Here is a 25,289-nt window from a genome sequence, read left to right on the forward strand (position 1 = left end):
AGGCAGAGTAGGCCTTATATTTATACCTCTGTGGTGGAACCTGCTAGAACATCTTGCTTACTCAGCCTAGTCAGGTGATCAGGTCATATGACCAAGGATGAGGTCATATGAGGTCATGCACAGCCATGCACAGCAGGTCACCTGACCATCCAATCCTTCCAGCAGGTTCCAGCACATGCCAAGGTATACCAGCTACTTCCATGTCATAAAGGCTTAGTCATGTCCCTTGACCAACCAATGAGCTGGTGCCCTGACAGAGGGAGAGTAAGAGAAGGGCCATGAACTGTAGTCATTGGTGAATTGACTGCATAGAAATACAATAGACAGGCTTGGAGGTGATGTCCTCCAAGTCCTTTGGTTTTCTTGTTTTTTGTGTAGTAGTATAAATTAATAATTACACAACGTCTAGATAGAGCACTAACTAATCATATCTATCGGACTTACATGTTCAGTGTTAGGCAGCACTGGCTATTGAATTGCTGAGCAATGCACCCTGCCCTGCCTGCTTGATGCGGAGCGGGATTAAATTACTAAGCTTAGGACCCTGACATCTGTGTCCAGAGTCCAGAGTCCAGACGTGCCCCAAAACCTGGATGCCCTCCTGGTGGTATGCTTGCACAGCCACAAAAGGAAGCAATTCCGGCGACTGCTAAGTACCTTCGATAATATTAATGGTTACTTCTAGCGACAGCTATGTAAACATGTTACATTGCGCTTTGGTGATGCTTTGAAGCATAAAAAAAGTCACAAATGATGAAACGGATATATATTCAGACTTTTGCACTGCCGCACCTATTTGATTCCGGACCTTCGCCAATTATATGTAATATGGAGATTTTCATGGGCAACTCGGCAGCATGTTCAGGGGTCCTCGATGAGCGCCGTCCAAAATCTGAGCGTAATCGAATATCATTCCATAGAAAACACCTGATGGACCCTTTTCGCTGGCTCCGAAGAAGCGTCGAAATAAATTGCTGGGAACAACACCTCTGATGGCGGTCACATTGCTGATTGGTCTGCTGTCACCAGAAAATGATTTCTATTTTACCATTCATCACGTGTGGTTGGCGTGGCAGCCATCTTAACCTCGACGAGGAGCCTTCACTCATGCAGCCAGCGCTTGTTGGTCTCTCTTCCTGTTGAGCAACTCTCAGTCATGGCGCTTAGTTTCCAACCTTACAACATCACCCTTCCACATTACAGTTCTTTGTTCACGTGAGTCATATAGATGGGTATTCGTAACTTTGCTAAAAAATGAACAAGGTATCTGCCGATTCGAGAAGGAAGTTCTGCCACAGTGAGCCCAGTCTCAAGCATATATCCGAAATCCCCTAACATAGTCAGGCATGGAATTCATCTTACACTGATATATCAGTTAATCAAGCTGCGCAGGATGCTCTATCTGTGAGCTACATACACTGGTGAAGGGTATTACGCTGATCCGCAATGACAGGGGAAACAGGATGGTTGGCACGGCGTGGGCGTTCCCTTTCGGACGACGCAGCTCAATGGGGCAACAGTCAGTTTGAACTTTACCGGTACGCTCCGAGCTCGTGCCAAGTGGGCAAGTGCCTGATGTCGCCCACGCAGGAACGGCGATATACATGTGCTTTGCGACTACGAAACCCTGGCAGCTCTTCGTTGACGGTGAAAGGCTCCAGACCGCAGCTCCTTTACCGGACCCGGCATGCTCGATATACGGAAGCCAGGCAGGGATATTGGCTGTTGCTGCGAACCTTACATTGGGCGCACATAACGCAACCTTGGAAATCGGCACCGTCGACGATCTTGACCCTTCAAGCTTTTACGGTGCCACGGTTACAATCAGTGCTGGTCAACCCGGGTGAGCAGACAACAGACGAGGAGATTCACGTGTTTATGCATGGAGCAGACCTAAGAGAACGGAGGTCATAGGAAGTTCAGATAGCTCCTGGCAGTGGAGTGGATTGTGGACAACCCCAACAGACCAGTACATGTGGGACGGTCAGTATCAGACGAGCGCCAACTACGGTCCAAACAACAGCGTATCCTACACTTTTCAAGGTAGTTCAGCGCCCTCCAACTACGCTCGAAGCTGACATCGCTTAGGCGCTTCTGCCTTGATCCTCCGGGGTTTATCGACCTGTGTAACTGGACCTTACACCGTAACACTGGACAACGACGTCTTCCGAGGTAATGCCACCGACTATTGGTGGCGCTTCTCTGGAAACATCTTGTACATCGCCGGAGGACTCGATCCCACGCAGTCACACACCATCACCCTGATGAACTACGATCCACGATATACGGAAGAGTATCTGATGATAAACATGCCGTGCTCCTGTGATGGTTGCGTTGGACAGTTTAACACTTATCATGGACGATACTTCGACTCGTGATGCGATGCTCGCAACGCTGAATACAACCGGTGGAAATTCGAACGGCTCATCTCCTGCCTTGCCGATTGTCGCGGGAGTACTGGGAGGGCTCCTCTTCATCATGCTTATACTGGTTGCGTGGCTCAGTATCTTGTGGATGCGATCGAACAAGGAACTCCGCTCGACACGATATATCGGGGCGTTGAAAGACGAAGGCGTGGACGAAACTCTCTCAAGATTGACCCCATGGGTGCCCAATGAACCTGCAAGCGTTGCATCAAATTCCACGCCAGCACTGGGGCGACTGACGAGCTCGGACCTTGCTTCGGTCAGCGCCTCGGCAGTTGCAGGGAACGAACAACATTCGAGAAAGCGTGCTGGCCGAATGACAAGCGCTAATAATTCGGAAGCGGACCCTTTACCTCAACAGGATTCAGATGGAAATGCCGATCCAGCGGGTCAGCAAGCAGCTCCGAGGACTGAAACGCGTGCACCTGTACGGCGAGGGACCACTCGGCAGAATCTGGGCGATCTGGTGTCAAGTCTATCCGCCTTATTGAATGGACATCTTCATCAGGAATATCTTGAACAAGAGGCAACATTGGAAAGGCCGCCCGAGTACCCCGAGGATGAGGCGGCTAGAACACATGAGCAGGAGCAGGCCCGCCGGAGTGTATGAGGGGTTCGGTGCATTGACGAGGACAAGTTGTATGCTCACTGGACAATGATATGCAGTAGATGACCACTGTTATACGGATCTCTTCCCTGTCATCTTACCCCCCCCTGTATTTATTGCAATTTCAGGTGGTGATATGTACGTGCTGCATGTCTCGTCGCTACGAAGGACAACTTCATGATGGGTTACCAGGTTCATTACCTTCCTACGAACTATCTAGATGACAATCTATGACGGTGGGATCACCTACCTGAATATTAACGCAATAAACAGGACACGCAGTGATGTAGAAAACTGAGACGGCTACTGACCACGGGAAAATTCAGCGGCTTCCTAGATCTCATAACCAAAGCAGAAAGATAATGAAGGATGTAGGTCCGCCCCCAGAGACCTCATGCGCCTTCCTGCCATGCACCGTACTCATGGGCGTCCAGGCTCTCGCCCGCGCCTCCATCCAACACACGGCAGATCAACAGGCACATGAGCATGGTCTGGGAAGCGAAGACCGGCGACGCGATGCGAACGCGCAGGATCCGTCTCGGGGACGGGAACGCGGACAAGGAAATGACAGAGTCATGGACCAAGCCCGAACTTTGATGTCCCTATTCATGATGTCAGTACGAGCTGCGATTGTTAATGGGGCACAAGCTTACCCTGTGGTTTGTTCGAAGGAAAAAGAGGGACGCGCGCTCTGTCCAACTTTTTTACCCTGCAGCGGGAGCTTTCACGGAGGCATTTGAAACTCGTGATTTTTAGAAGACCTGGCTTTATTACCGGTTCGGCACCGGTAACCCCACACTTTCGCCCCCAAGCATCTGATAGCCTTGAGGCGACCCGAGGGGACAAGCTTCTCTCTGCAACCCACCATCTTCTACGAGTCATGGCTTCCTCTAAAGTCGTCGCAAATGCTCAAGAGAAGGTAGTGAAGACGCTTGCCCTATTGAAAAAGATGCTTTCCCAGCAGGGCATGGAGGTGCTTGTGAGCTTCTTGGGCACTGCTTCGGGCACTGAGTGCGTAGTCCCCTGTTGTGAGTCATCGTCCGTCCTGATCGCGTCCATCAAACAGCAAGATATTTTCTGTACGGCGTCTGCGTAGTACAGAATTTTCTGGACAGTATGATAACTGACGCGCCCACAGTTGATCGAAAGCTGGACAAAGCTGTTCATCGCCTACCTGCGCCTGTCTAGGCCCTATTACACATACAGGACCGAGGCCGTCATCACAAGCGGGAGCGAAGTCACGAGGCACATATACAACCTCTTCCTTATAGGGTCGCGCGTATCTCCGTTGGCGGACAAGCTGTCCAACCTGACAAATGCGATCGGCGACTCACGCATGCTTTTCCGGTTTGCGGGTGAGTTAAACATCCTATGCACGGGGAATGGCCGGAGGCTGATCAAATGATGATGTTCCTTCCCCTGTTCATTCTTCTTTATCCGATCTGAATAGCCCTCCCCGGTCAGTACACGACAGTGCTTAGCTTGATCAAGGCACGGTCCCACCCCCTGATCCCGACACTGCAGTCTCTCTCTCTCCTGGGATACTACACGCTCGAACATGCCTACTACTTGGCCGCGCACAGGGTTGTGCGCGTGAGTGAACGCACCAAGGACGTGCTGGGGCTCTGGTCTATGCGCTCGTTTAGCGTTTGGGTCGTCCTCCAGATCGTTAACCTATTTAGGGAGGCTAAACAGTTGGACAAGGAGGCGGCTACCATGACAGAAGAAGAGAAGAACTCCGAGCGTGGAACTGAATTGCGGATGAGGGGCAAACGCTGGAGGGATGACTACATGTTGCAAATGTACTACCTTCCTATGTGTATTCATTGGTACGTCACTCTCTGTCAAGTTTTCTCCAGGGATTATCATCCTTTACTCACGTTCTACCCGCTTCCCAGGTCTACCCCAGGCGGTATCTTCCATCCAGTAAGGTTTAACTTCCCGCATTTCCGGCTCGTGTGATGTTTTTCTCGATCATTGACTGACTACGCATTCCAGATGTTTTCCGCAGTCCTCAACGTCCTTATCTCGAACGCAGAATTCCGTCAGGCTTGGAGCAAGACGCTCAGTCCGATCAGGAATTGAGTCTGCTGGGCCAATGCGCTTGGTAGGCTTGGGAACGTTTTTTCTTTTCTCCTTTTCCGAACCTTGGGACGAGCGTTTCGCACGCCGGAAAAGCAAGGCAGATCCCGAGATACGAGAGATACGGATACGCCCTCTGCTGTCGATCTGCCCAGTCAATGGTACTTGTGTCGCTCAATGATACTATGGTAATAAACAATCGCGCAATTGATTTCCCCAAGGGGCCGTGGGCGAATACGGAAGTCTCTCGGCGTGTCGAGAACTTCGTGAGCTGATGGGAAGAATACCGTTTACGCCCAGCTCACGTCTTGAGACCGAGGTGCTTGAGGCGACCCGCACTCCCGGCCGGTGGCTTGACTGGTGTTGTGGTGCCAGTGGTGCGTAAGTGGCACGACTGGAGTGAGCTAACCAATCTTCAGAGGCGAGTTGATCCACTATATATTCGTTCGCTGGAAGGTGTCAGCTTATAAGCACAGTACTGGCGCTGGCCGATTTGTATTGTTGTAGAGATAATTCGCCCGAGATGGTACGAGAAGGCGTTGGAACAGTGCGTGTGCCAAGCCTCCTCGAGGGAAGAAACACGTGCAAGGAAGTAAAATTGCAAACCCGGAGGCGGTGCCAATCCATTATAAGCCCTCGTGCCTGCCGGATGGGACATTGAACAACGGTCGTCTTGGGAAGGGAAAGGGGGGTGGTGGGGAGGTTGATCTGTGCCGTAGATAATTTAGGAATAAAGAATTAGTTTCGTAAAGATGTCGTTTCGTTTTTACTAGAGTTTCAGCCTGAAATACTTTTGCTAGATCTGGTTACATTTTCCCTTCACTCTTTACTCTTTAACTGTGCTGGCTCGGCATTGTGTCATTTCCCGCAGGGGAATCCCGGCCTCTCACAAGCTTCGATATTTTCGACACGTGCCAAGTCAAGGCCTCAACAGGGCGGGATACTAGACACTTGGCATTGCTTGTTGAGTACATACAAAACAACACTCAACACGCCTTATTCGTTCATTACTCTCAACCGTATTGTGCCCGCCAACAGTCACGCAGGCACAACCAACCTCAGCATCATCAGCGCCGCATTTTTCGCAGTATTTCGCACGAGTTCGCACCGCCAAACACGAGTTACCGAACGGAGATTACATCGCCGTTAGTACCAGTGACGGGGTTGCTGCACACACACCGACCTCCCCGCCCCTGCGTCACAGCTACCGCACCGGATTTCTGTTCTGTCGCTGTTCGTCGGGCACTTGATTCTCTCACTACCGGTCAGCACAATACTGCGCCGCTAACAGCACGCTAACAACGTCATCCTCGAGCCAATCTGTTTATTTTCACTCTTGGCAGAGTCTTATTATCCCCCTCGAACTTTGCATTCGAACAGACCCAACCATGATCAACTGGGCAAAGGAAGGGGAAGGTCGTTCTTCCCCACATCCGAGCAGTATCAGTACCTCCACCAGCACAAGTGCGAGTGCGAGCACGAGCACGACTTCCAACAACACCAACTCGAGCACCACCACCACCACCCGAGGGCACAGGCCAATGGTGCCTAGTATATCGATCAACTTTTCTGACCCGACGGACGGACGCGTCGAGATTGAGGAGAACTCTCCTACCGCGTCTACTCATTCGCGAAGACCGTCACTTTCTACAATCCCGGAACAATCCCATTATGGTGTCATGCTTGATGCCCCGCAAACTCCCCCACAGCAAAGAGTGATGCGAAGAGCGAGCAATTCCCCACCGGATATCAACCCTTCAAACCTCTCACCAACACCTCAGAGCGGAGGCCTCTCACCGCCGTTCTCTGATGACCTCCTTCGCGTCCCTTCATCAGCGAGCACGTCCTCCCCAACCCCGCATACACCCCCATCACCAGGCACGTCCGATGGTCTGCGTGTCCCTTCCCCCTCCTTTGGTTATACAGCTAGCTCCGGTCCTCCCTCCCCCATCACCCCTCCTGGTTCTCCCGGAGCACTAGGTGGGACCCCCTACCAACCCCCACCCTCTCCCGCTCTCTCCACCATCTCCCGTTCGAGTTCAGTCCATTTCGCACCTACAACCTCCGTCGCTCTTAGGGATAACCACCCGGATGCCACGAGCGGGTTCACAAGTCTCGCGATGCTCAACACGCCTACCAAGGGCGCACATCATATGCGCAGACCGAGTACGAACACGTTCGCGAGCAGTAGCTGGGAGGGAAGCTTCGAGGGTGCTGAACTGGGTGAGCTTCTTAGCTCACCACGTAGTCTTCTCTCTGGCTCTGGAAGGAGAACACTGGGTCCCTCGGATCAGAGAAGCGTTATAGCTAACAGTGTCATGTCTGGCGACACTGGGACGGCGACAGAGCCAGGAGGGACCTCAGAGGGGGATACAAAACCTGGGAAGAAGATGAAGAAGCATGAGCGAGAAGCACTCGACGCTAGCAAGGAGATTGACAACCCTGCACCGTTCGCGTTCCCCCCTGTCAAGCTGGCTAGTCTTGTGGACCCGAAGAACCTGGAGTTGTTGCATGAGTTTGGTGGGGCTGAGGGGCTGGCGAGAGGCTTGGGTACGGATCGAGAGAGAGGCTTGGGACGAGATCAGCTTGTTGGTGCGGTTGTTGTCCCTCCGCTGGCGGTCAAGGGGCAGAAGACGGTGGCGAAGGACAAAGCGAGCGAGGCTGTGGCAGAACGAGAGCGTGAGCGCCAACACGAGGAGGAGGAGAGGGAACAGGCGCACGAACACGAGGACCCTGCATATACGGCAAATTTGGGTAAAAGGCAGGAGATATATGGCAAGAACACACTTCCCCAGAGGAAGAGCAAGAGCTTGCTTTTGCTCATGTGGCTTGCGCTGAAGGACAAGGTTCTTGTGCGTGCTTATCCATACTTACCATATAGAGGGAAGCGCTGATGAGCATCTAGATAATCTTGTCCATCGCTGCGGTCGTTTCCCTCGCCCTTGGCTTGTACCAAGATCTCGGAACGCCGCCCGAGCGCTTCCAAGGTGCTGGCTGCCCACCTGAAGGATGTGTCGAGCCCCGCGTCGACTGGGTAGAGGGCGTAGCGATCGTCATCGCGATCCTCATTGTCGTCCTTGTGGGAAGCCTCAACGACTGGCAAAAAGAGCGCCAGTTCAAGAAGCTCAACGAGAAGAAGGAAGATCGATCGGTCAAGGTCATCCGCATGGGACGAGAGATGCTCATCAACATCAAGGATGTTGTTGTGGGTGATCTGGCACTCATGGAGCCAGGCGAGATCCTCCCTGTCGACGGCGTCGTCGTACGGTGTCATAATCTCCGATGTGACGAGTCTGGCGCAACGGGCGAATCGGACGCGATCCGCAAGTACCCATTCGCGGATTGTTGGGGGGAGCATGAGAACCTCCAGCCTGGCCAGAAAAAGAAGAGGGACTGCTTCATGCTCTCAGGGTCGAAGGTTCTCGAGGGTGTCGGAGAATACATCGTCATCGCCGTCGGCCCACGCTCGTTCCACGGGAGGATTATGCTCTGTAAGCACTCTCACCGCAGTAAAGAGTCGTAATTTACTCATTATTATCGTATTATAGCACTGTCCGGGGATTCAGAGAACACCCCGCTCCAATCGAAGCTGAACGACCTTGCAGAGCTCATCGCCAAGCTGGGCAGTCTGGCCGGTGCGCTCTTATTCGGCGCTCTGATGATCAAGTTCTTCGTGCAGCTGCACACGGATCCGAACAGGTGTGTTGGATTATGTTGCATATATGCGCGGTGCTGATCGGGTTAGGACGGCAAACGAGAAAGCTATGAGCTTCATCCAGATCCTTATCATCTCTGTCACGATTGTTGTCGTTGCTGTTCCTGAGGGACTACCATTAGCGGTCACCTTGGCGCTTGCGTTCGCCACTCGGCGCATGACAAAAGAGAACCTGCTTGTCCGGGTGCTAGGATCATGCGAGACGATGGCGAACGCCAACGTCGTCTGCACGGACAAGACCGGCACGCTCACGACCAACGTCATGTCCGTCGTTGCTGGCTCCATTGGCATCCGAGCCAAGTTCGTCCGGAGGCTAGATGAGAACAAGGACCGCGCCAAAGTCGACCAAGAACGCCGCGAGCGTCATCAGGACGATTTTGCTGTCGACCTCCAGGAGCTAAGCAGGGTCGTCAAGCGCCCCTTGAGGAAGCTGCTGGCAGATTCGATCAATATCAACAGCACTGCGTTCGAGGACACCGACCACGAGACAGGGGAAATGGATTTCGTCGGATCGAAGACCGAGACGGCTCTTTTGCGGTTCATCAAGGATCTCAATTGGGGCGACTATCGCGATGCTCGTGAATGGGCTGAAACGAGGACGGTACAGGTCATCCCCTTCTCCAGCGAACGCAAGGCAATGGGCATCGTTGTCAGGTTGGATAACGGCCAGTACCGGTTCTACGTCAAGGGTGCAAGTGAGATCCTCAGCAAACTGTGTAATCGCCATGTCGTCGTTTCGAAGCCGCTGGACGAGGAAAGCGGAGAGGAGGATGATACCACTCTCAAGGATGAGGATGTCGAAGTTGCAGATTTCGACATGCATACTCGGGAGAACATCCAGCGCACCATCATCTTCTATGCCAATCAGTCGCTGCGAACTATCGCTATCTGTTATCGGGACTTTGAATCTTGGCCTCCTCCGGGCTTCCATGCTAGGGGCGATGTCGAGAAGGACGTTTCCTGGCGCCGACTTGCACAAGATATGACACTCATTGCGATCACTGGTATTGAAGACCCGTTGCGCGAGGGGGTCAAGGCTGCTGTCGCTCAGTGTCACAAGGCTGGTGTAGATGTCAAGATGTGCACTGGTGACAACGTGCTTACCGCTCGTTCAATCGCATCTCAATGCGGGATCTTCACTGCTGGAGGTATCATCATGGAAGGACCTCGATTCCGCAAATTGAGTGAGGCAGAAAAGGACGAGATCGTCCCTCGGCTGCAGGTGCTTGCGAGATCATCTCCGGAAGATAAGAAGATTCTTGTTACTAAGCTCAAAGCTCTCGGACAGGTGGTTGGTGTGACTGGCGACGGCACAAATGATGGGCCTGCTTTGAAGACCGCTGATGTTGGCTTCTCTATGGGCATTACCGGCACAGAGGTGGCTAAGGAGGCGTCCGATATCGTCCTCATGGACGATAATTTCACGTCCATTGTCAAGGCAATCATGTGGGGTCGCTGTGTTAATGATGCTGTACGCAAATTCTTGCAGTTCCAGGTGACAGTCAACATTACTGCTGTGATCGTTACGTTTATCACAGCCGTCGTGTCTGGAAGCGAAACGTCTGCTCTTACGGCTGTCCAGTTGCTTTGGATCAACATCATCATGGACACTTTCGCTGCCCTCGCTCTCGCCACCGATCCGGCGACCCCGGCGTTGCTGGACCGCAAACCAGACCGCAAGACAGCCCCACTATTCTCCGTGGAAATGAGCAAAATGATCGCTGGTCAAGCTGTGTACCAAACTTTCATCGTTCTTTTCTTCCACTTTGCCGGCAACGGGATCTTCGGTTACAATAGCACCGATCAATCTATCCAGCGGGCTCAGCAGGCCGAACTCGACACCCTCGTGTTCAATTCGTTTGTCTTCGCTCAGATCTTCAACTCAATCAATTGTCGACGCCTCGATAACAAGTTGAATATCTTCGAAGGTCTCCTTTCTAATTGGTATTTCATAGCCATTACACTCCTTGGTGAGTCTAGTCGAATGCTCCTTTTTGTATCTGCCTAATTTGTGATATAGAAATTGGCGTTCAGATCCTTATTGTCTTCGTCGGGGGCGCCGCCTTCCAAGTACAAGCTATGAATGGACGGGATTGGGGCATTTCTATCGCCCTAGGTGTCATGTCGATACCGATTGGCGTCGCCATTCGTTTCATTCCCAACGCGCCCGTCGAGAAGCTCATGATCCGATGCCGTCTGATGAAGGACCCGACCGTACTACCAGTGCAGTCGCCGGAAAGCGAGGAAACTTGGAATCCGGCGATCAACAAGGTTCGCGACAACCTTAACACGTTTGCTAACATTCGTGGCGGGCGCATGCGGGGTTCCTCCTTTGTCCTTAAGAGCAGGAGTGCACAGCTGGACGAAGCAGGTGTTCGATTGTAAGTTACACTTGCTCCTGTTGCTGGCCTCCGTCTGACGAAAGATGCTCAGACCCTCTCTGCTCACTATGATCCCTACACTCGTTGCTACCTCTGTTGGTGCCGGCTGGGTTCCGCAATCAGGGTCGTTCTCAGATCCAGCTGGAATCGACCCATCACGTTCTACCGCCGGATTGGTAGATGAGGGCATTCAAGTTCATCCGGACACATCCCACGACGACTTTGTTTGGAAGAGATGGGGCAATACAGGAACATAGATTGTTGCTGTATGAGACCATTTTATTCTTTCCAACAACCTGTACATTGAGTTGTCAAGATCGGTTCTAGCTGGTCGATGTACATTCTCAGCACAAGCGCGCGAGCTGTGCATCACGGTCTCCACATTGACTCGCAGTCATAAACTGAGCACGCCCATTTCAAGGCACACATGAATAGAGCTCATTCATTTCGCATCCCAATCACTTGTATTGTATATCATGCATCATACATCTCTGTAACAATTAATAGTCAGACCCGTAGACTCGGTTGCATAATACCACATTCCTTCACTGTCAAAGGAACTCTGGGCCCTGAAACGGTGTTGAGCCTACATTGGTACTACACTAAAGATGACTGGACAATTATCTGTCGAGGACGCCATCAACCGGCTTCATTCTACCAAAGAGAGATCAATAGAGATCGTCTTTCGCAGCGATAACTTCTGGCCGTTCAAAAATCATATGGGCCCCACACCTGCGGATGATCAGGAGGACGTGATCATCTCCGTCTTCGACTCATCATTCAACCCTCCTACCCTCGCCCATCTCTCTATTGCACTCCTTTGCCGGCCTGATTCTACCTTTCCATTCGATGCGCACTTGCTTCTGTTGTCCGTCACAAATGCGGATAAGAAACTGACACCAACGGACGCGACGTACGTCCAGCGCGTGGAGATGATGATTCTGCTTGCCCACGACATGATGGCGTCGCAGCCAGGAATTCGGGTTGCTGTCGGCATCATTGACGAGCCGACGTTTGTTGGAAAGTGTCGCGTCATCCAACAGACATTTGGAAAGGAGTCCGGCAAGTCTACGAAGGATATACGGATGTGGTTTGGCATAGGATGGGATACACTTCTGCGTCTGTTTGCTCCTCGATACTACGGAGGTATGGATGCAATGGAGGACCAGCTCGAGGAATTCTTCGACAGAGATGGGAGCGGTGTAATCTGCGCACGGCGAGGAGACGGAACGAAAGATGAAGAGAAAGTCTTCTTGGCAACGGACGTCGTGAAGAGATGGGTGGATGATGGCAAGGTTGTCATGGTCGACATTGGCACCTATGGGGGATACAGTTCAACATCAATCCGAGATGCAATCGCCAATGGAGAAGATGGTTGGCGCTCTATGTGCACCAGCAGCATTGCGGACTATGTACGAGATGCTGCATTATACGGTAAAGTTTAATGTGTACGTAGCTGAAACGACAATGTACTACTCAGATTCACGAACGACACGAACGGCTGTGGCAATAAAAAATATGCAAGTTATCTATCAGGTGGTCGCTTGTAGCCAACATCTAATACTTTCAATGGTGGTTCGTCCCAAGAGGCTCTGCATCTTTTCCTACGACGTATGAGTATTTAGATTACTAAGACCGTTTGCAGTGGGAGAGACGATCTGTAACGGACCACGAACACATTTCGACAAGATCCGCTTGTCCATCCCATTACAAGGATACAGCAGCAACCATACCCCGCAACCATATTGGAGATTGGTCGCCAGTATCTTTCTCGTGCCCCATCTATGATAATATCTTTCTAGTGCCCCATCTGTGACAAGTGCTTCCTAACCAATTATCACCCTTGTTATTGCTCTCCCAGTAGACTTGACGTAAGGGGAATACTAGGCGCGTAGTTGCTCGTTCAGGTCATTCAACGTGAAAGGATCGGACCATATATGCACGCCCCCCCGTGTTCAAATCGGTTCAGTCCGTGGCCTAAACTTTCAGCAAATCTCCAGGATAGGACTCTCACCCACGCACACTTATGTTTGTGTCTACATGGGAACTCTTTCAAGTTCACATATGGGAACCCGCGAGTGCGCCGAGTGACTGACTCAGATATCCGAAGGCTGACCACCTTACCTATAAGGTATACAGCCCAGAGAAAAAAGTTGTTCCATAAGCCTCGAAATCTTGGAATGGTGGAGCGATGCATCACGCACCATATACGTGTCGAAAATTTAGGGATGTTGGCTCGGTGAAAGTACCGCGAATTCAACCATAGCATTGGTCAGGGGAGACCATGTGGCGTTGTGGTGGAGTTCCGACAAGAAAGAACAAGATAATTCAAATGGGTGAACACCACAATAGTTGTTGAGTTGCCCACTTGCCTTAAAAGAACAGGGAGCCTCATTGTCATTCCGGATGGACACGAGAATCTCTGGATAAAGACCATAACCAATTTATGGCGCCAAGACATGTTCTCATCCCGCTTCGAGGATCAGCGCCTCTCTGCCACGTCCGTCGCCTTTCAGATCCTGTAAAGACGGGCGACTAGACAGCAACAATAGGGCAGTCCTTCTCGAACGCTGTCAGGCGAGCGACGGCTCCATAATCGGCAGACGAGGATAAGGAAAGGATTCGCGAAGCCTATCCCACGCGGAAGTGTCCGCAAAAGAATATTGGTCTACCGAGCGCAGAGTTGGGACCGAGATGTTGCTGTCCCGGGAAAAGGTCGAGTCATGTCGGGGAAATATTCGACCGAGTCTTCTGCTGGCGTAGGGGATGACATGCCACAGCTCGTTCAGCGGTCGAAGTAGCGACGGCCCGATCGCGATACACCATGTACGAAGATTCCAGAGATGATCGACAGATGGAAGGTTGTGGGCATGAGGGTGTGGCAGCACGCAATCGGTGACGAGCGTGATATGGCTACCATATCCCACCACAGCGGATGCCGGGATTTCTTACCTTCCCCGGAACACGTGTGCTTGATATTGTACTGACATAGCGTGCTTGAAGAAATGATGCGCCGAGATAGGGGTGATCGTACCCGATCGGAGCAAATCGCGCCTTCCTCGACCAGGGAGCTGCTGTCTGGTACTGCGGAGATTGGTAAAAGTCCGGTGCACGCCGATTCTAAGGATACCGCCAATGGACCTGGAGGAGACTCAAGGGCAGTGGCAGGAGGACGCCCCAGGATCCGGGTGAATGTTCTTTGCAAGCAGTATCCTGAGGATTGGCAAGCATTGTAGGCGTTGCGTGGTGAGTGTGTTCGGCAGTTTCCTTAGTCATTTGGATTGAATTCGCTGCATCTTCTTTGAGATCCGGTGCAGACACAGACAGATATGCATGTGGGTGCTGACTCCTTGATACTTAAAATATTTATTGCAATCGACGACAGCATTGGGTGACATGAACACGTTTCAAACCGGTACAGAAATATACCCAGTCGAATGGGATGTAAAATCGGGCTGTTTGAAATGTAAGAAAAAAGTTTAGCTTATAATGGAACTCATCTTCCACGCAGGAACATGACCACACTGCCTGGTCTCTACAGAGCCTCCACACTGTCATAAAGATACGTCTCGCCATCAAAGGATTAACAGGCACCGGTCCGCCGGCACCGAACCTGTAAGATGAAGGGTGCACAAGCCCTTAGAAAGTCCAGATTTTTCCGATCAGTCTCGATCACAAGAGGGTTCTATAGAGTTGACAGACCTGTTTTGTCATAGTGCCGGAATGAGATCGGATAAATGCATTGGATACCGGAATGATATTGGGTTGTTGTGCCGAGAGAGGTGGAAAATGGAAGAAGACAGGAAACGAAGTACCCCCAAGCTCCAACTAAGATTAAATGACCCGGCCCTAAGACCCCTGCGATGTCCCTTCTGTCACTGAGAATAATTTAGTTTGGGGTGGAGATGCTAAGCTCGGTGTGTACACCATAACAATCCAGGCCTTAGACAAACAAACATAGGACAGTTGCCGAGAATTACCTTCCCGGGCTAGTCCGAGACTGCCAAGAAAAGCCCAGCTGCGGAGGCATGTGGAATCGGAATATGCCGATAGCGGGGTAAAAAGGGAAATATCGAGGATGGAAATGGAGGTCGAATTTGTATTGCTGTCAAGCAAGGTGTTGGTGGTTCTCGTGACCCTTTCTGAACGGGCTCCGTGCCGCGTGCTCACCTTGAGCGCCCCGCCCCTGTGCGCGCCAACCACGTCACGTCACCCGCAACCTGGGGCGACGTCCACCGCCCTTGTACACCGCCCAACCAAAGAACGAAAAGAAAAAGGAGAGGACGGGGAGAGGGACAGATCAGAAGATCAAGATGGACACGCGATAACAAACTGTGCTGGGCGATGGGGGCCCGATGGAAGATGGAAGATACCCAGAGGCAGTGGTGGGGAAGAACCGCCCGAGACCTATATATGCTTCATCTCCTCCCTTCCTCGCTGAATGATATTACCGCCCCCTACATCCCTCTTCCTTCATCGAAAAATAGGGCGTTGTCCCTCTCCCACTGTCAACCACTCTGCTGTATCTCTATCATCTGCTAATCTGAGGAATATATCTCGTCTACCTCTGACCATCTGGTCGAGTCACCCTCTCACCCCTTGATGGCCGCCCTCACCCGCACGCGCACCATATATGCCGATGTCGCGCTCTCCTCTCGCTCTGGGTCCGAAAGGGGCTCAGATTCAGCTCGCTCCCTGCATTCCATCCGCACGCTGTCCGATCCCGGCTGGGCCGGTGAACTGGGAGCACCCCTGACGCGCATGGGCCCCCAGTTGATGCGTTTGACGAGGATAGGATATCTGGGACCGGTGATGGGTGCTGTTGGCGCTGGGAATTGGAAAAGCGGTACTGGGAGTGTGAGGAGCGATACGGCTTTCAGCTGGGGTCCGATTGACGGCGAAGGGTCAGATGAAGGGGAGGTGATGGACCTCGATATGAGGGACCACCTCGATACCAGTGCTGACGACGCTGGGGACGAACTCGACGACGGTGCGGACGAAGATGAACAGGAGGCATACCAGGATGGGGGGGACGTCTTCCTCGTCCAGGTTCGAGAACGCGAGCTGGACCCCCACTCGCCAGAATTCACCTCCAAGCTTCTGGACGTAATGGACGGCGCACGCCCTAGTCGGGTGGCTTGTTGTACTCGGGATATCGTCACACTTGGAAGGGAGGAGGGGCCGGATAGCCCGGGGCATGTCGGGCATTTGCCAGACCAGGATTCCTTTGTCGAGGTCCGTTATTTTGCTCCAAGGAGGGCTTAGACACCTGTTGATCCTGCAATCAGCTCCTTACGGACCAAGACGACTATTGTTGGACCGACAGCACCGGCGAACCCACATGGGTCCATTTCCTCCCTTCGCACCAGGACGATCCTCTCCTGCTCGTTAAACGCCTCTCCTTAAGCTGCAGAGAAGCTGTACTGCTCAGGATGCTAGCAGGCGAGAGGAGGCGGTATCATCCCGACAACCCAGTGAGCGAGGGCTTAGGTTTACTGGTGCGGGAAGGGTGGGCATGGGTTTGCGTTGAAGAGAAGGCAGATGTTGCGGGCTTGTATTTGGCCGAGAGGGAGGAAGGGAAAATGAAAGAATGGGGATCGGAGAAGAGCAACCTAATGCATCAGATGCTTCGTGTATGCGCTCTCATTATCCGACCATGAAGATTACTGACCTTCAACATCGTAGTACGTCGTCTACCTCCACTCGCTGTGTATCACCTGCCTCGATCTCTCGCCGCAGAATATACTGGTCACCGAACACGCCTATGGCAACATCTACGAGCTGCTGGACTTCTCATCTTCTCATCGGCTGACTGCTGCTTCCGCTCCAGCTGGAGCGACACCGGTATTCGATTGGCCTCAGGAAAGCAGGGGGGCACCTGAGCTGGCTATTCGCAAGGGCGCCGACGAAGAGGGTGAAGAAGAGGAAAAGGAAAAGGAAGAGACTGAAACGAACCCGTTCGATGTTGACGTTTGGGCACTGGGGCAGACGTTTGCAGCGATTGACGTGAGTGTCTCACTTCCTAACCGTACCTCGTAAGTTGACCCCAGCACTAGTACTCCGACACCATCCTCTCCCCCGTAGTAGAGCGCATGCTCTCCTCCGACCCGGATCTGCGCCCCAGCGCTCAGGACGCATTGCAGCAATATGCTGAGCTGATGGGCGAGGGATAACGCCTGCCGCACCTTGACGGAGCTCTAGGTGCAACTTGTATGATATGACATTCTCTTTCGCTTTTTGGGCATTTGGGCGACAAGTTTGGGCATCCGGTATATGCGCAAGGAAATGGGACGACGGCTGGCTGGGCTATATGATTATTTTGAAATCAATAAGCCGGAACATGATACCCAGCATCAACGCGTCTCTAGACGCTGTACATTCACATACAACTAACAAACTGTTTCTAATGAATATGTGTTCATATGTAATTCAAGCTAATCTGGTCGTCGTCTACGGTGTAGCAAGAATATGCGCAATTTTGTGACGGGGAGGGAGATGTCTGAGGTGATCGGCGAGATCGAGATCCTTGTGAAGGAAAGACGTCATCCTCCAAACCTTAGATTCTCTCCTACTTCCTGGTCAATATGTTCCTATATAAAGCAAGCCCATTCGCTCCCCATTGAACACAACCCAAGTGAGAACACCCGCAATACATCATGTCCCTCTTTGCCATTCGTCGCACTGTCCTCTCCCCAGCTTCGGCCAGGATGTACTCCTCTGCCGGCAACACGCTGAAAGACGCCGCTGGCGCGCTCAAGAAGGTCAGCTTGTACGTTCGTCATCGAGCGAAGGTATTGATTCATGTGTAGGATGGCTCTATCGGCAAGGAGTTCGAGGCTGATGGAGCAATTGGCGGTACCGCCCAGAAAGGTGTTCAGCTCCTCTCTCTCAGCGGAGCGCATATGCTGACTGACCATAGTTGGTGGTCCGTTTGACAAGAACGGCACCATCGGCAAGCTGTTCACTTCCAAGGGAGCCATCGGAGGAACGGGTCAGAAGGCAGCCGAGGGTATTCAGGATGCAGTGGACGGCGGCAAAGTTCCTTCCCAGGGCAAGCACTGAGCATGTCGAGAAGCGACGTTATTCTTATTACGGTTGTGGGCCATGCGGCACATGCCTTTTACATGATTGTTACCAAGATAGAGGATATTCCGATAGAAATTCCGCGCATATATGCTACCTTTCCCGCCGACCAAGAATCAGGGTGGGTGAAATGCGTGTCAGAGCATCTACTCGAATCCACCGCCGAACTCAAAGGGGCTCGCAGCAGTAGGCTCGTACACGTAGAGAGTAGAGTTATGCTGGTCAGGCATGAAGTACACACGGAGCTTGCCGTCGACCATAGCGACGTCGACAGGATTCTCGGTGACGAGCACGCCAAGGTCGCTGATCATCGTGATGGGCACCTCCATGAGCGGGACCATAGTCTTCAGATCGACGATAGCGATGCCTCCGATCTGCGTCCCGTAGATGCCCGTCACGCCAGAGCAGAGCATCACCCCGCGGTAGTCAAACTGGGCTGGGTGGCCGAGGAACTTGCAGTCCTGGTAGTCGGCGTAGTACGACGGGTTGCGAGTGATCGCACGAGGGCGAGTGAACTCCGGGTACGGGGCAGCGACGTAGTTGAGGTTCCAGGTGGAGGCATTCCGGCTGCCCCAGTTGAGCATATGCAGGTTGCCAGTGTCTACGTCGTGCACCACACCGCCCTGGTGGTCAGCAATATGCAGAATGGTGGTCATGTCGATCGTGAGGGGGTCGATGCGCACGAGCGTGGCAGTGGCGTTCGCCCGATACTGGGCGATAGTAGCCCAGATGTACTTGCCGTCGTAGTCGATGCCGCCGTTGTGGTACTCGATCGCACCTTCCTGGGTCAGGGTCGCGTCGGCGATGCGAGTGCCGTTCCCATCGAAGATGATGATGTGGGCAAAGCCGGCACCGGGCTGACGATCAGTGCCGTTGATGATTGTGCCGTTTCCGTACGAGGTCGTGGGTGCAGTGTACTCGCCGGCGGAGACGAAGAAGCGGTCGTCACCGATGCGAACAAGGCCCTCGGGCTCGTACTGCGTTTACAATCAGTATCAGATCTCCTGAGGCATGATAGCACGCACAGTATCACCCTGCATTTTGATCTTCTGCACAAGGTTCCAAACCGTCGTCCTCCCAAGATGGGAGAACGCGTTAACGATCTCATCGCAGTCCTTGGCTGCACCAGGAAGAGGCAGCGGGCTAGGGGCCAGAGGCACACCGTGCTGGAGAACGGTGATATTGAGCGCCGAGGCCGAAGCGGCGAGCACAAGCGCAACGAAGCTAGTGAACTGCATGATGATGCTTGATATCACTGTTGAAAGACTGTTCGCCTGCGTGGACTACATTCCAGCGGTCATGAATTGCTGTTTATGTACTGCTTCATTGCCTGTCTGAGATATTCCCTTCGGACAATCCGTGTCTCCATGACCGACAGACATCAGACGGCAGTAGAGCACGTGTCTGATTAGATTGATATCATTAGCTGGACAGTATTCTTCTCATGCGGATGGTGGAAGAGGACAGCGGGCGGCCGGGTTGGGCACGGGAATGGAGGAAGGAAGCCAAATGGGATGACGATGAGGAACATGCGGACAGCAACTTCCCAGCGGTCCCTGACCATGTTGACAATTCACGTGGGTCCGCGCTTCCGTTGTCCTGAACGTGCGCTGCTGCTTTCTTGCTTGGTGAGTTTTCGGCGTTCCGGGAGGCTTGGTGGATAGGGTTACGTGGTGGTGGATCCACTAGCTGACTAGTGTCTCTGGATCACTGTCAATACAGGCTGAGGCGCCATTTTATCTTGCATGGAACGAATAACCTAGGCCTTGGCGAAAGCGTTCACTGAGGGATGTTGTCTTCAATTGGTTAACAAATGAAGGGCACGACCTTCTGTCTACATATTCGCCTGTGATTCTCAGGCCCGGGCAATACCAAATCTTCTCACCAGCGGCCCGATCCCAAGAGTCACATCACCAATCGGTTGTTCGGTAAACTTTCTACTCGCTCTTGGCTTCCCATTCGGCCGTACTTCTGAAGACATAATAACGGCAGCTCGAGGATCCGAGCCCGAACGATCAAAAAATAAAGATAAATTAGTAATTTGAAAAAAACCACTTATAACCATAACTCCTCATTCATGCTTTGTATTACAGGGATCGGAGGTACGCCAAAAGGATCAACACCTGCTTTCTAAGTGAACCTATCTCTGGCGGTACGAAACTTGGAATGTGTCGAGGGATAGGCTTTCTAGCTACGAAAAAAGTGAAGAAAACTACATAATCATGAGGTTGAGATTTGGGAGACAGGAAGTCTCGTCTCGGTGGTGTAGTTGGTTATCACGTACGCCTCACATTATGTGGTCGCGTAAGGTCCTGAGTTCGATCCTCGGCTGAGACAGTTCGATATTTTGGTCGATTTTCGGTATGCGAGGGATTTAAGGTTTTGTAGCATTTACACTTTCAATGTTACTTTTTAATTCAAAAAAAAAACGTCTTCTATTCGGTGATTGCCACTTTTTCGTAGTGAGAAACGTACCGTCAACACCAAAGCTTACCATGGGGATAACGGGAGCGAACCACTCAGATTGAGAGGTGAAAACCAATATATTGAAGTGTGCGACTAGTCCCTAGCATTAAATACAGTACCATAGGTGATTAATGTCCCAATCAGCGAGGCGCCTGATACGGTTCATGATGATGCGGCGGATTAACATCAAACTTATGCGCGACCAGGTCCGTCCTCCCACCCAGGAGCTCGGCAAGGTCTTTCATCCCTTCCCACCACGTATGCTTCCCTCTCCGTTTCTTCATATCTGCGTGCTGCACCATCTCGTCCACAGGGACGAATTTGATCATCGAGCCTTGGATGGTGATTACCGCTGCTGTGTCGCGGGTCCCACGCCTCCGGTGCGGTGGGTACTGGAGCTGCTCATGTGCGTGCCTTTCTAGGAACTCCATGCACATCATCGTCAGGCGGACAGCACGCGCCCGGTCGATGGGCGAGGGGATGCCGCCTTGAAGTGTGTGCCCCAGAGAAGCGGAGCGGGAGTCGAAGAGGTCACCGCCTTCTTCTTTGAGAATGTTCGTGATCAGTTCGGTGGAGTACACATCGGAAGACTTCTCATTCCTGGGCCAATTTCAGCGAAAGACAGCAGTCGGAGCGATTCTCATACCTGAGAATAAGACGACCCTCACTCTTCCCCTTCTCATCAAGCATGAACCTCGCCTTGAGGAAGCGTACATCTGCGCGAAGAGTGTCCAGATTTATTCCCTGCTCGGGAGTATAAACAAGCACCGCGCCCGTCTGTAGCCATCAGCGCTCTGCTCAGCCCTCGGGTAAAACACTTACGGCCAGCGCACCCACTGCGGCGATATACCCGCATTGCCCGCCCTGGGTCTCGACGACAAACACCCTGTTCCTGCTTGCGGACGCGCTCTGCCTGATAGCGTCGCACGCGTCTACCAGCGCATTCAAGCTGGTATCACACCCCAGGCTGAAGTCCGTCAAGGGGACGTTGTTCGATATCGTAGCTGGAAGATGGACCATAGGGAGATTAAACGCCGGGTAGTCTTTCCTTGCGCGTTCAAGGATCAAGAGAGCCGAGAAAGCTTCAAACCCGCCGATCATGAATAGCGCGTCGAACTGGTGTTGCTGGAACTTAGTCGCTAGCCCGCCGAGGTCAATATCCGGCAAGGTACGGTTTGTCCCTAGCTCGGAACCACCCCGTGCGGTCCAATTGTCCACTTTGAGCCAGGAGAGCTCGACAACGTTGTCATCCAGTAGGCCCTTAAAGCCGTTGTTGATGCATAGTGGCTTGTGGCCTTTGGAAAGACAGTACCGGACGGCAGTGCGGGTAGCGGCGTTCATCCCACCAGCAGGGGCACCCATACTGCAAGCAATAAGTCATCCACGTTCTTCGGTATATATAAGAGGCGTACTGCAAGATAGCCACCCTGAGCCTCTTTTCCTTGGGCAGCCGATTCCCCTTATCCAATGTGCTCGTCATGTTAAACGCATGAACAAACTGATCAAACTCCGGGTCTCGCAAGCCCATCGCTTTTGCAAAATCGCGCGCTTCAATCGCTGCCGCTACAGCCTGAGTTTGCTGCACTGCGTCGACGAGGGGGATACGCAGGATCTTATTCTCGCGGATGCCGATCATGTACGACGGTTGAGATGGGGTAGCTTCGAGCAGTGCGTTCACAGCGTCGATGCCTTGCAGCGTGGGCTACAACAGCATCGGATCAGCGATGTTGCATCTCGTACTTCAAACGTAAGGCTCACCAGAATCCGATCCATCGCCACAGGCCTCCCTCCTCTCTGGGTATGACCCAGCGTCGTCACCCTCGTATCAAGCTTGAGGACGTTAGACAACACTTCCTTGACCTTTTCTGCTTTGATCGGGTTGAGGTCACGATCATGTGCGCCTTCGGCGACAATGACGATCGTTTTGCGTTTGCCGACCTCACGGTGCTACACAGCGGTATAGAACATTAGTACACGGTGGTGAGAGGTACTAACAGAGCGGAACACTGAGGAATACGGACGTACCCTCTTGATAACCTCGCACATCTCCTCTTCCCAAGGTTCGCTCTTGGGCGGCTGCTCAGGGATGAACACATAGTCCGCCCCCGCACTTACGCCCGCCATCAGCGCCAACCAACCACAATGCCTCCCCATAACCTCCACCACAAACGCACGACTATGCGACGCCGCGGTGCTGTTGATGTTATCGATGGCTTCGCAGATCCGTTGGAGGGCGGTAGGCGCGCCAATCGTCAAATCGGTGAGCGCCATGTCGTTGTCGATTGACCCGACGAGCCCAACGATCTTGAGATGACTGTAGAGCGCGGCTTGGTGCTCGTTGATCTCCCCTAATTGGCGCAGTTTATCAACACTCCCGTCTCGCACCATATTTGACGGAACAGTAAACCCACCACTAGCCAACAGTTGTTGTACCAGCTCCGGCCACTCTGAGCGCAGTCTGTCCGCACCCGTGAGGGAGCCATCTCCTCCACATACTACGAGTCCATCAATGCCTTCCTTGATCAAGTTATGCGCCGCCTTCAAGCGTCCCTCGGGGGTACGGAAGGTGGCTGAACGGGCAGAGCCGATGAAAGTGCCTCCCTAGACCACGCATGATCAGAACTTCTACTCCCACAAACTCGCTGCACGAGATGTCCGATGTCCAGCGAGGAACGCGGAAGACCATACCTCGCCCATCCACCCCCGCACATCATCCCATCCCACCTGGACGATATACCTCCCTTTAAGCGTCCCGCCCTCCTCGTCATCGTCGGCATCCCCTGCGCCTTCTTTCAGTGCCGGTCCCTCTCCAAAGCTCAGGTTTTTCACAAGTGCCTCGTTGCTGAATCGCGCTAGCCGTTCGGGGGGTAGATGCCTCTGTGCAACCCGTCGCGGGGTGAGAGGGGCCGTGTTTCCCCTAACTAGACCTTCATATCCTTCACGCACTACGTATGACTCACAACCTCTACACGCAGATCAGAACGCGACGCATATAGTTGAAACAAAACGCACTTGCTAATACCAGCCTTGACGACAGCCCTGACAGCCGCGTTCATCCCCGCGCTATCACCTCCTGAAGTGAGGACGGCAATACGCATCCTACGTTCCGGTTCAGGAGTGTTTGTGAATGCGTGGTGTGATGAGGCGGCATCGGGTGGGAGTGCCATGGTGTCTCGCGCTTTTGTTGTTTTGGATGGTGGAGGAGGGAGGAGGGGAGTGGAGGATGTGGACGGTGGTGGATGTTGAGTGGATAGTGGAAGTGGACAGAGATGGAGGTTGAGAGTCAAGGTGGACGGTGGACTACAACCTGTCAAAGCAAGATATATGCGCCCAAGCACGTTCCCCAATTGCCTGTACCATACGTTGACCGTCGTCGGCGTGCTGATGAGGACGCCGCCCCTTTTCCCGTCTTCTTTGGTTGAACGGGCGGGCACGTGAAAGACTGTGGCTGTGCTACAGTGTCGTCATTCATGTGACTCTCACGTGAATGACTCTCAACATTTACTTGATGAGTCGACACATTTCCAGTCACAGAAAGGCACAACACTTGGTCAACAACGACCATGGTCCACCTTCGTCTGAATGAAAAGACCTCCAATCCCAATCCTTATGTCAACTTCACCAATGCCCTTCCTGCAGCAACCACAGAAGATGAGAAAGCCGCGCACGAGCTTCTGCGGGCGCTGGCAGCACAGGTCAAGTACGTCTCACTACCGTCTCTGACCTCAGAAGGGAACCGCTGACCATAGGTACTGCTATGGTTAGACCCATAATGAAGAAACACGGTTTTACCGTCAACTCGCTAGAAGAATACGAGTTCAACCGGGTGTTCTCCGGGCGCAACTGGAACGCAGGGGAAACGATCGAACTCGTCCTCCGTCGTCCATCGGGAACGTTCTACCCCCTAAACTGGCTCCTCAATACGTTCTGTCACGAACTTGCACATATCAAGCATATGCATCATGCCGCACCTTTTCAGGCACTTTGGAGACAGCTCAATGGGGAAGTAGAGGCACTAAGGAGGAGAGGGTACGAGGGGGATGGGATGTGGAGCGCTGGGATCAGGATGGGGGATGGGGCACGAGTTGGTGGCACGTTAGAGGTTGCGCAGGATGAGCTGCCGGAGTATACTTGTGGTGGAGCGGGGATCAAGCAAAGTGCGAAAAGGAGGAAGAGGAAACATACACATCGGAAGGAAGGTGCCAAAACTGGGAAGACGAAGAAGAGGAAGCCGGGGGCAAGGGTCAGGAAGGAACTGTTCGGAGATGGAGGAGAAAGACTAGGTGGAAGTGCGGAGGAGAAGGGAAGGGCGAAGGTTTGGAGAGTCCGGTCTCAAACTGCAAGGGACGCGCGCGCCGAGGCTGCTGAGCGGAGGTTGCGGGCTCTACAACCCACGAAGGAGGAGGAGGAGAAGAGCGAAGAGGAGAGCGAGGATGAGGAGGATGACGATGAAGTTGATGAGCCCGAGAGCGACGACGAAACGCGCCGCGCTGGGTTACTCCGACAAATGAAACTCGAGGAACTGGACC

General features: G+C 52.8%; 8 protein-coding genes and 1 non-coding gene across 9 annotated transcripts in view; 7 read left to right on the forward strand and 2 right to left on the reverse strand.

Annotated features, from left to right (window-relative positions):
- Positions 1 to 1,156: 1,156 nt before the first annotated feature.
- On the forward strand, positions 1,157 to 3,036 carry DACRYDRAFT_104701 (uncharacterized protein; the record flags this gene model as incomplete). The annotated part of the gene is made up of 8 exons (XM_040767969.1): positions 1,157 to 1,215; positions 1,264 to 1,297; positions 1,345 to 1,404; positions 1,454 to 1,538; positions 1,591 to 1,843; positions 1,892 to 2,043; positions 2,089 to 2,293; positions 2,343 to 3,036. The coding sequence occupies 8 exons, from the start codon at positions 1,157 to 1,159 to the stop codon at positions 3,034 to 3,036; spliced, it is 1,542 nt and encodes a 513-aa protein (XP_040631724.1).
- A 678-nt stretch (positions 3,037 to 3,714) lies between these two features.
- On the forward strand, positions 3,715 to 5,381 carry DACRYDRAFT_20433 (uncharacterized protein). The gene is made up of 6 exons (XM_040771931.1): positions 3,715 to 4,044; positions 4,100 to 4,112; positions 4,172 to 4,388; positions 4,484 to 4,862; positions 4,932 to 4,959; positions 5,032 to 5,381. Exons 1-6 carry the CDS (start codon positions 3,914 to 3,916, stop codon positions 5,116 to 5,118), a joined length of 855 nt encoding a protein of 284 aa, XP_040631725.1. The 5' UTR covers positions 3,715 to 3,913; the 3' UTR covers positions 5,119 to 5,381.
- An 807-nt stretch (positions 5,382 to 6,188) lies between these two features.
- On the forward strand, positions 6,189 to 11,755 carry DACRYDRAFT_114144 (calcium-translocating P-type ATPase). Its single transcript, XM_040769770.1, has 6 exons — positions 6,189 to 7,967; positions 8,021 to 8,606; positions 8,664 to 8,814; positions 8,861 to 10,800; positions 10,851 to 11,211; positions 11,264 to 11,755. Exons 1-6 carry the CDS (start codon positions 6,504 to 6,506, stop codon positions 11,466 to 11,468), a joined length of 4,707 nt encoding a protein of 1,568 aa, XP_040631726.1. The 5' UTR covers positions 6,189 to 6,503; the 3' UTR covers positions 11,469 to 11,755.
- Positions 11,756 to 11,819: 64 nt separating this feature from the next.
- Positions 11,820 to 12,656, forward strand: DACRYDRAFT_13965 (Nucleotidylyl transferase; the record flags this gene model as incomplete). The annotated part of the gene is made up of 1 exon (XM_040771011.1): positions 11,820 to 12,656. The coding sequence occupies one exon, from the start codon at positions 11,820 to 11,822 to the stop codon at positions 12,654 to 12,656; it is 837 nt and encodes a 278-aa protein (XP_040631727.1).
- A 3,042-nt stretch (positions 12,657 to 15,698) lies between these two features.
- Positions 15,699 to 17,535, forward strand: DACRYDRAFT_20435 (uncharacterized protein). The gene is made up of 4 exons (XM_040771932.1): positions 15,699 to 16,446; positions 16,500 to 16,844; positions 16,897 to 17,217; positions 17,268 to 17,535. The coding sequence occupies exons 2-4, from the start codon at positions 16,827 to 16,829 to the stop codon at positions 17,382 to 17,384; spliced, it is 456 nt and encodes a 151-aa protein (XP_040631728.1). The 5' UTR covers positions 15,699 to 16,446; positions 16,500 to 16,826; the 3' UTR covers positions 17,385 to 17,535.
- Positions 17,536 to 17,867: 332 nt separating this feature from the next.
- DACRYDRAFT_104706 (uncharacterized protein) lies at positions 17,868 to 18,273 on the forward strand (the record flags this gene model as incomplete). The annotated part of the gene is made up of 3 exons (XM_040767970.1): positions 17,868 to 17,972; positions 18,021 to 18,081; positions 18,131 to 18,273. 3 exons carry the CDS (start codon positions 17,868 to 17,870, stop codon positions 18,271 to 18,273), a joined length of 309 nt encoding a protein of 102 aa, XP_040631729.1.
- A 197-nt stretch (positions 18,274 to 18,470) lies between these two features.
- DACRYDRAFT_63041 (uncharacterized protein) lies at positions 18,471 to 19,684 on the reverse strand (the record flags this gene model as incomplete). The annotated part of the gene is made up of 2 exons (XM_040775724.1): positions 19,320 to 19,684; positions 18,471 to 19,271 (listed from the first exon to the last, which is right to left on the reverse strand). Coding segments are annotated over exons 1-2 (1,014 nt in total), but the record flags the coding sequence as incomplete, so codon positions are not given.
- Positions 19,685 to 20,548: 864 nt separating this feature from the next.
- Positions 20,549 to 20,631, forward strand: DACRYDRAFT_t16. Its single transcript has one exon. It is a non-coding gene; the product is annotated as a tRNA-Val (tRNA).
- Positions 20,632 to 20,849: 218 nt separating this feature from the next.
- The window catches only part of DACRYDRAFT_20436 (6-phosphofructokinase), a 77,833-nt gene continuing 73,393 nt past the window's right edge, over positions 20,850 to 25,289 (reverse strand). The window contains exons 12-20 of the mRNA XM_040771933.1: positions 23,773 to 24,060; positions 23,449 to 23,725; positions 23,172 to 23,361; positions 22,786 to 23,108; positions 22,519 to 22,707; positions 22,173 to 22,462; positions 21,583 to 22,123; positions 21,407 to 21,537; positions 20,850 to 21,360 (exon numbers count right to left, since the gene is read on the reverse strand). Of these exons, the coding sequence (XP_040631731.1) occupies positions 20,901 to 21,360; positions 21,407 to 21,537; positions 21,583 to 22,123; positions 22,173 to 22,462; positions 22,519 to 22,707; positions 22,786 to 23,108; positions 23,172 to 23,361; positions 23,449 to 23,725; positions 23,773 to 23,927 (2,556 nt within the window). The 5' untranslated portion in view covers positions 23,928 to 24,060 and the 3' untranslated portion in view covers positions 20,850 to 20,900. The remainder of the gene's footprint in view (positions 21,361 to 21,406; positions 21,538 to 21,582; positions 22,124 to 22,172; positions 22,463 to 22,518; positions 22,708 to 22,785; positions 23,109 to 23,171; positions 23,362 to 23,448; positions 23,726 to 23,772; positions 24,061 to 25,289) is intronic.

Source organism: Dacryopinax primogenitus, assembly GCF_000292625.1.
Source record: "Dacryopinax primogenitus strain DJM-731 SS1 chromosome Unknown DACRYscaffold_3, whole genome shotgun sequence".
NCBI classification, from domain to species: Eukaryota; Fungi; Basidiomycota; class Dacrymycetes; order Dacrymycetales; family Dacrymycetaceae; genus Dacryopinax; species Dacryopinax primogenitus.

What these genes read in the sequence shown, in the direction of transcription:
- DACRYDRAFT_20433 (XM_040771931.1), top strand. Translation starts at nt 3,914, where the DNA reads ATGGCTTCCTCTAAAGTCGTCGCAAATGCTCAAGAGAAGGTAGTGAAG. An exon ending in CATGCTTTTCCGGTTTGCGG is followed by an intron (nt 4,389 to 4,483) that starts GTGAGTTAAACA and finishes CGATCTGAATAG; the next exon opens with CCCTCCCCGGTCAGTACACG. An exon ending in CTTCCTATGTGTATTCATTG is followed by an intron (nt 4,863 to 4,931) that starts GTACGTCACTCT and finishes CCCGCTTCCCAG; the next exon opens with GTCTACCCCAGGCGGTATCT.
- DACRYDRAFT_114144 (XM_040769770.1), top strand. Translation starts at nt 6,504, where the DNA reads ATGATCAACTGGGCAAAGGAAGGGGAAGGTCGTTCTTCCCCACATCCG. An exon ending in CCACGGGAGGATTATGCTCT is followed by an intron (nt 8,607 to 8,663) that starts GTAAGCACTCTC and finishes ATCGTATTATAG; the next exon opens with CACTGTCCGGGGATTCAGAG. An exon ending in CTGCACACGGATCCGAACAG is followed by an intron (nt 8,815 to 8,860) that starts GTGTGTTGGATT and finishes TGATCGGGTTAG; the next exon opens with GACGGCAAACGAGAAAGCTA.
- DACRYDRAFT_20435 (XM_040771932.1), top strand. An exon ending in AGACGTTTGCAGCGATTGAC is followed by an intron (nt 17,218 to 17,267) that starts GTGAGTGTCTCA and finishes CCCCAGCACTAG; the next exon opens with TACTCCGACACCATCCTCTC.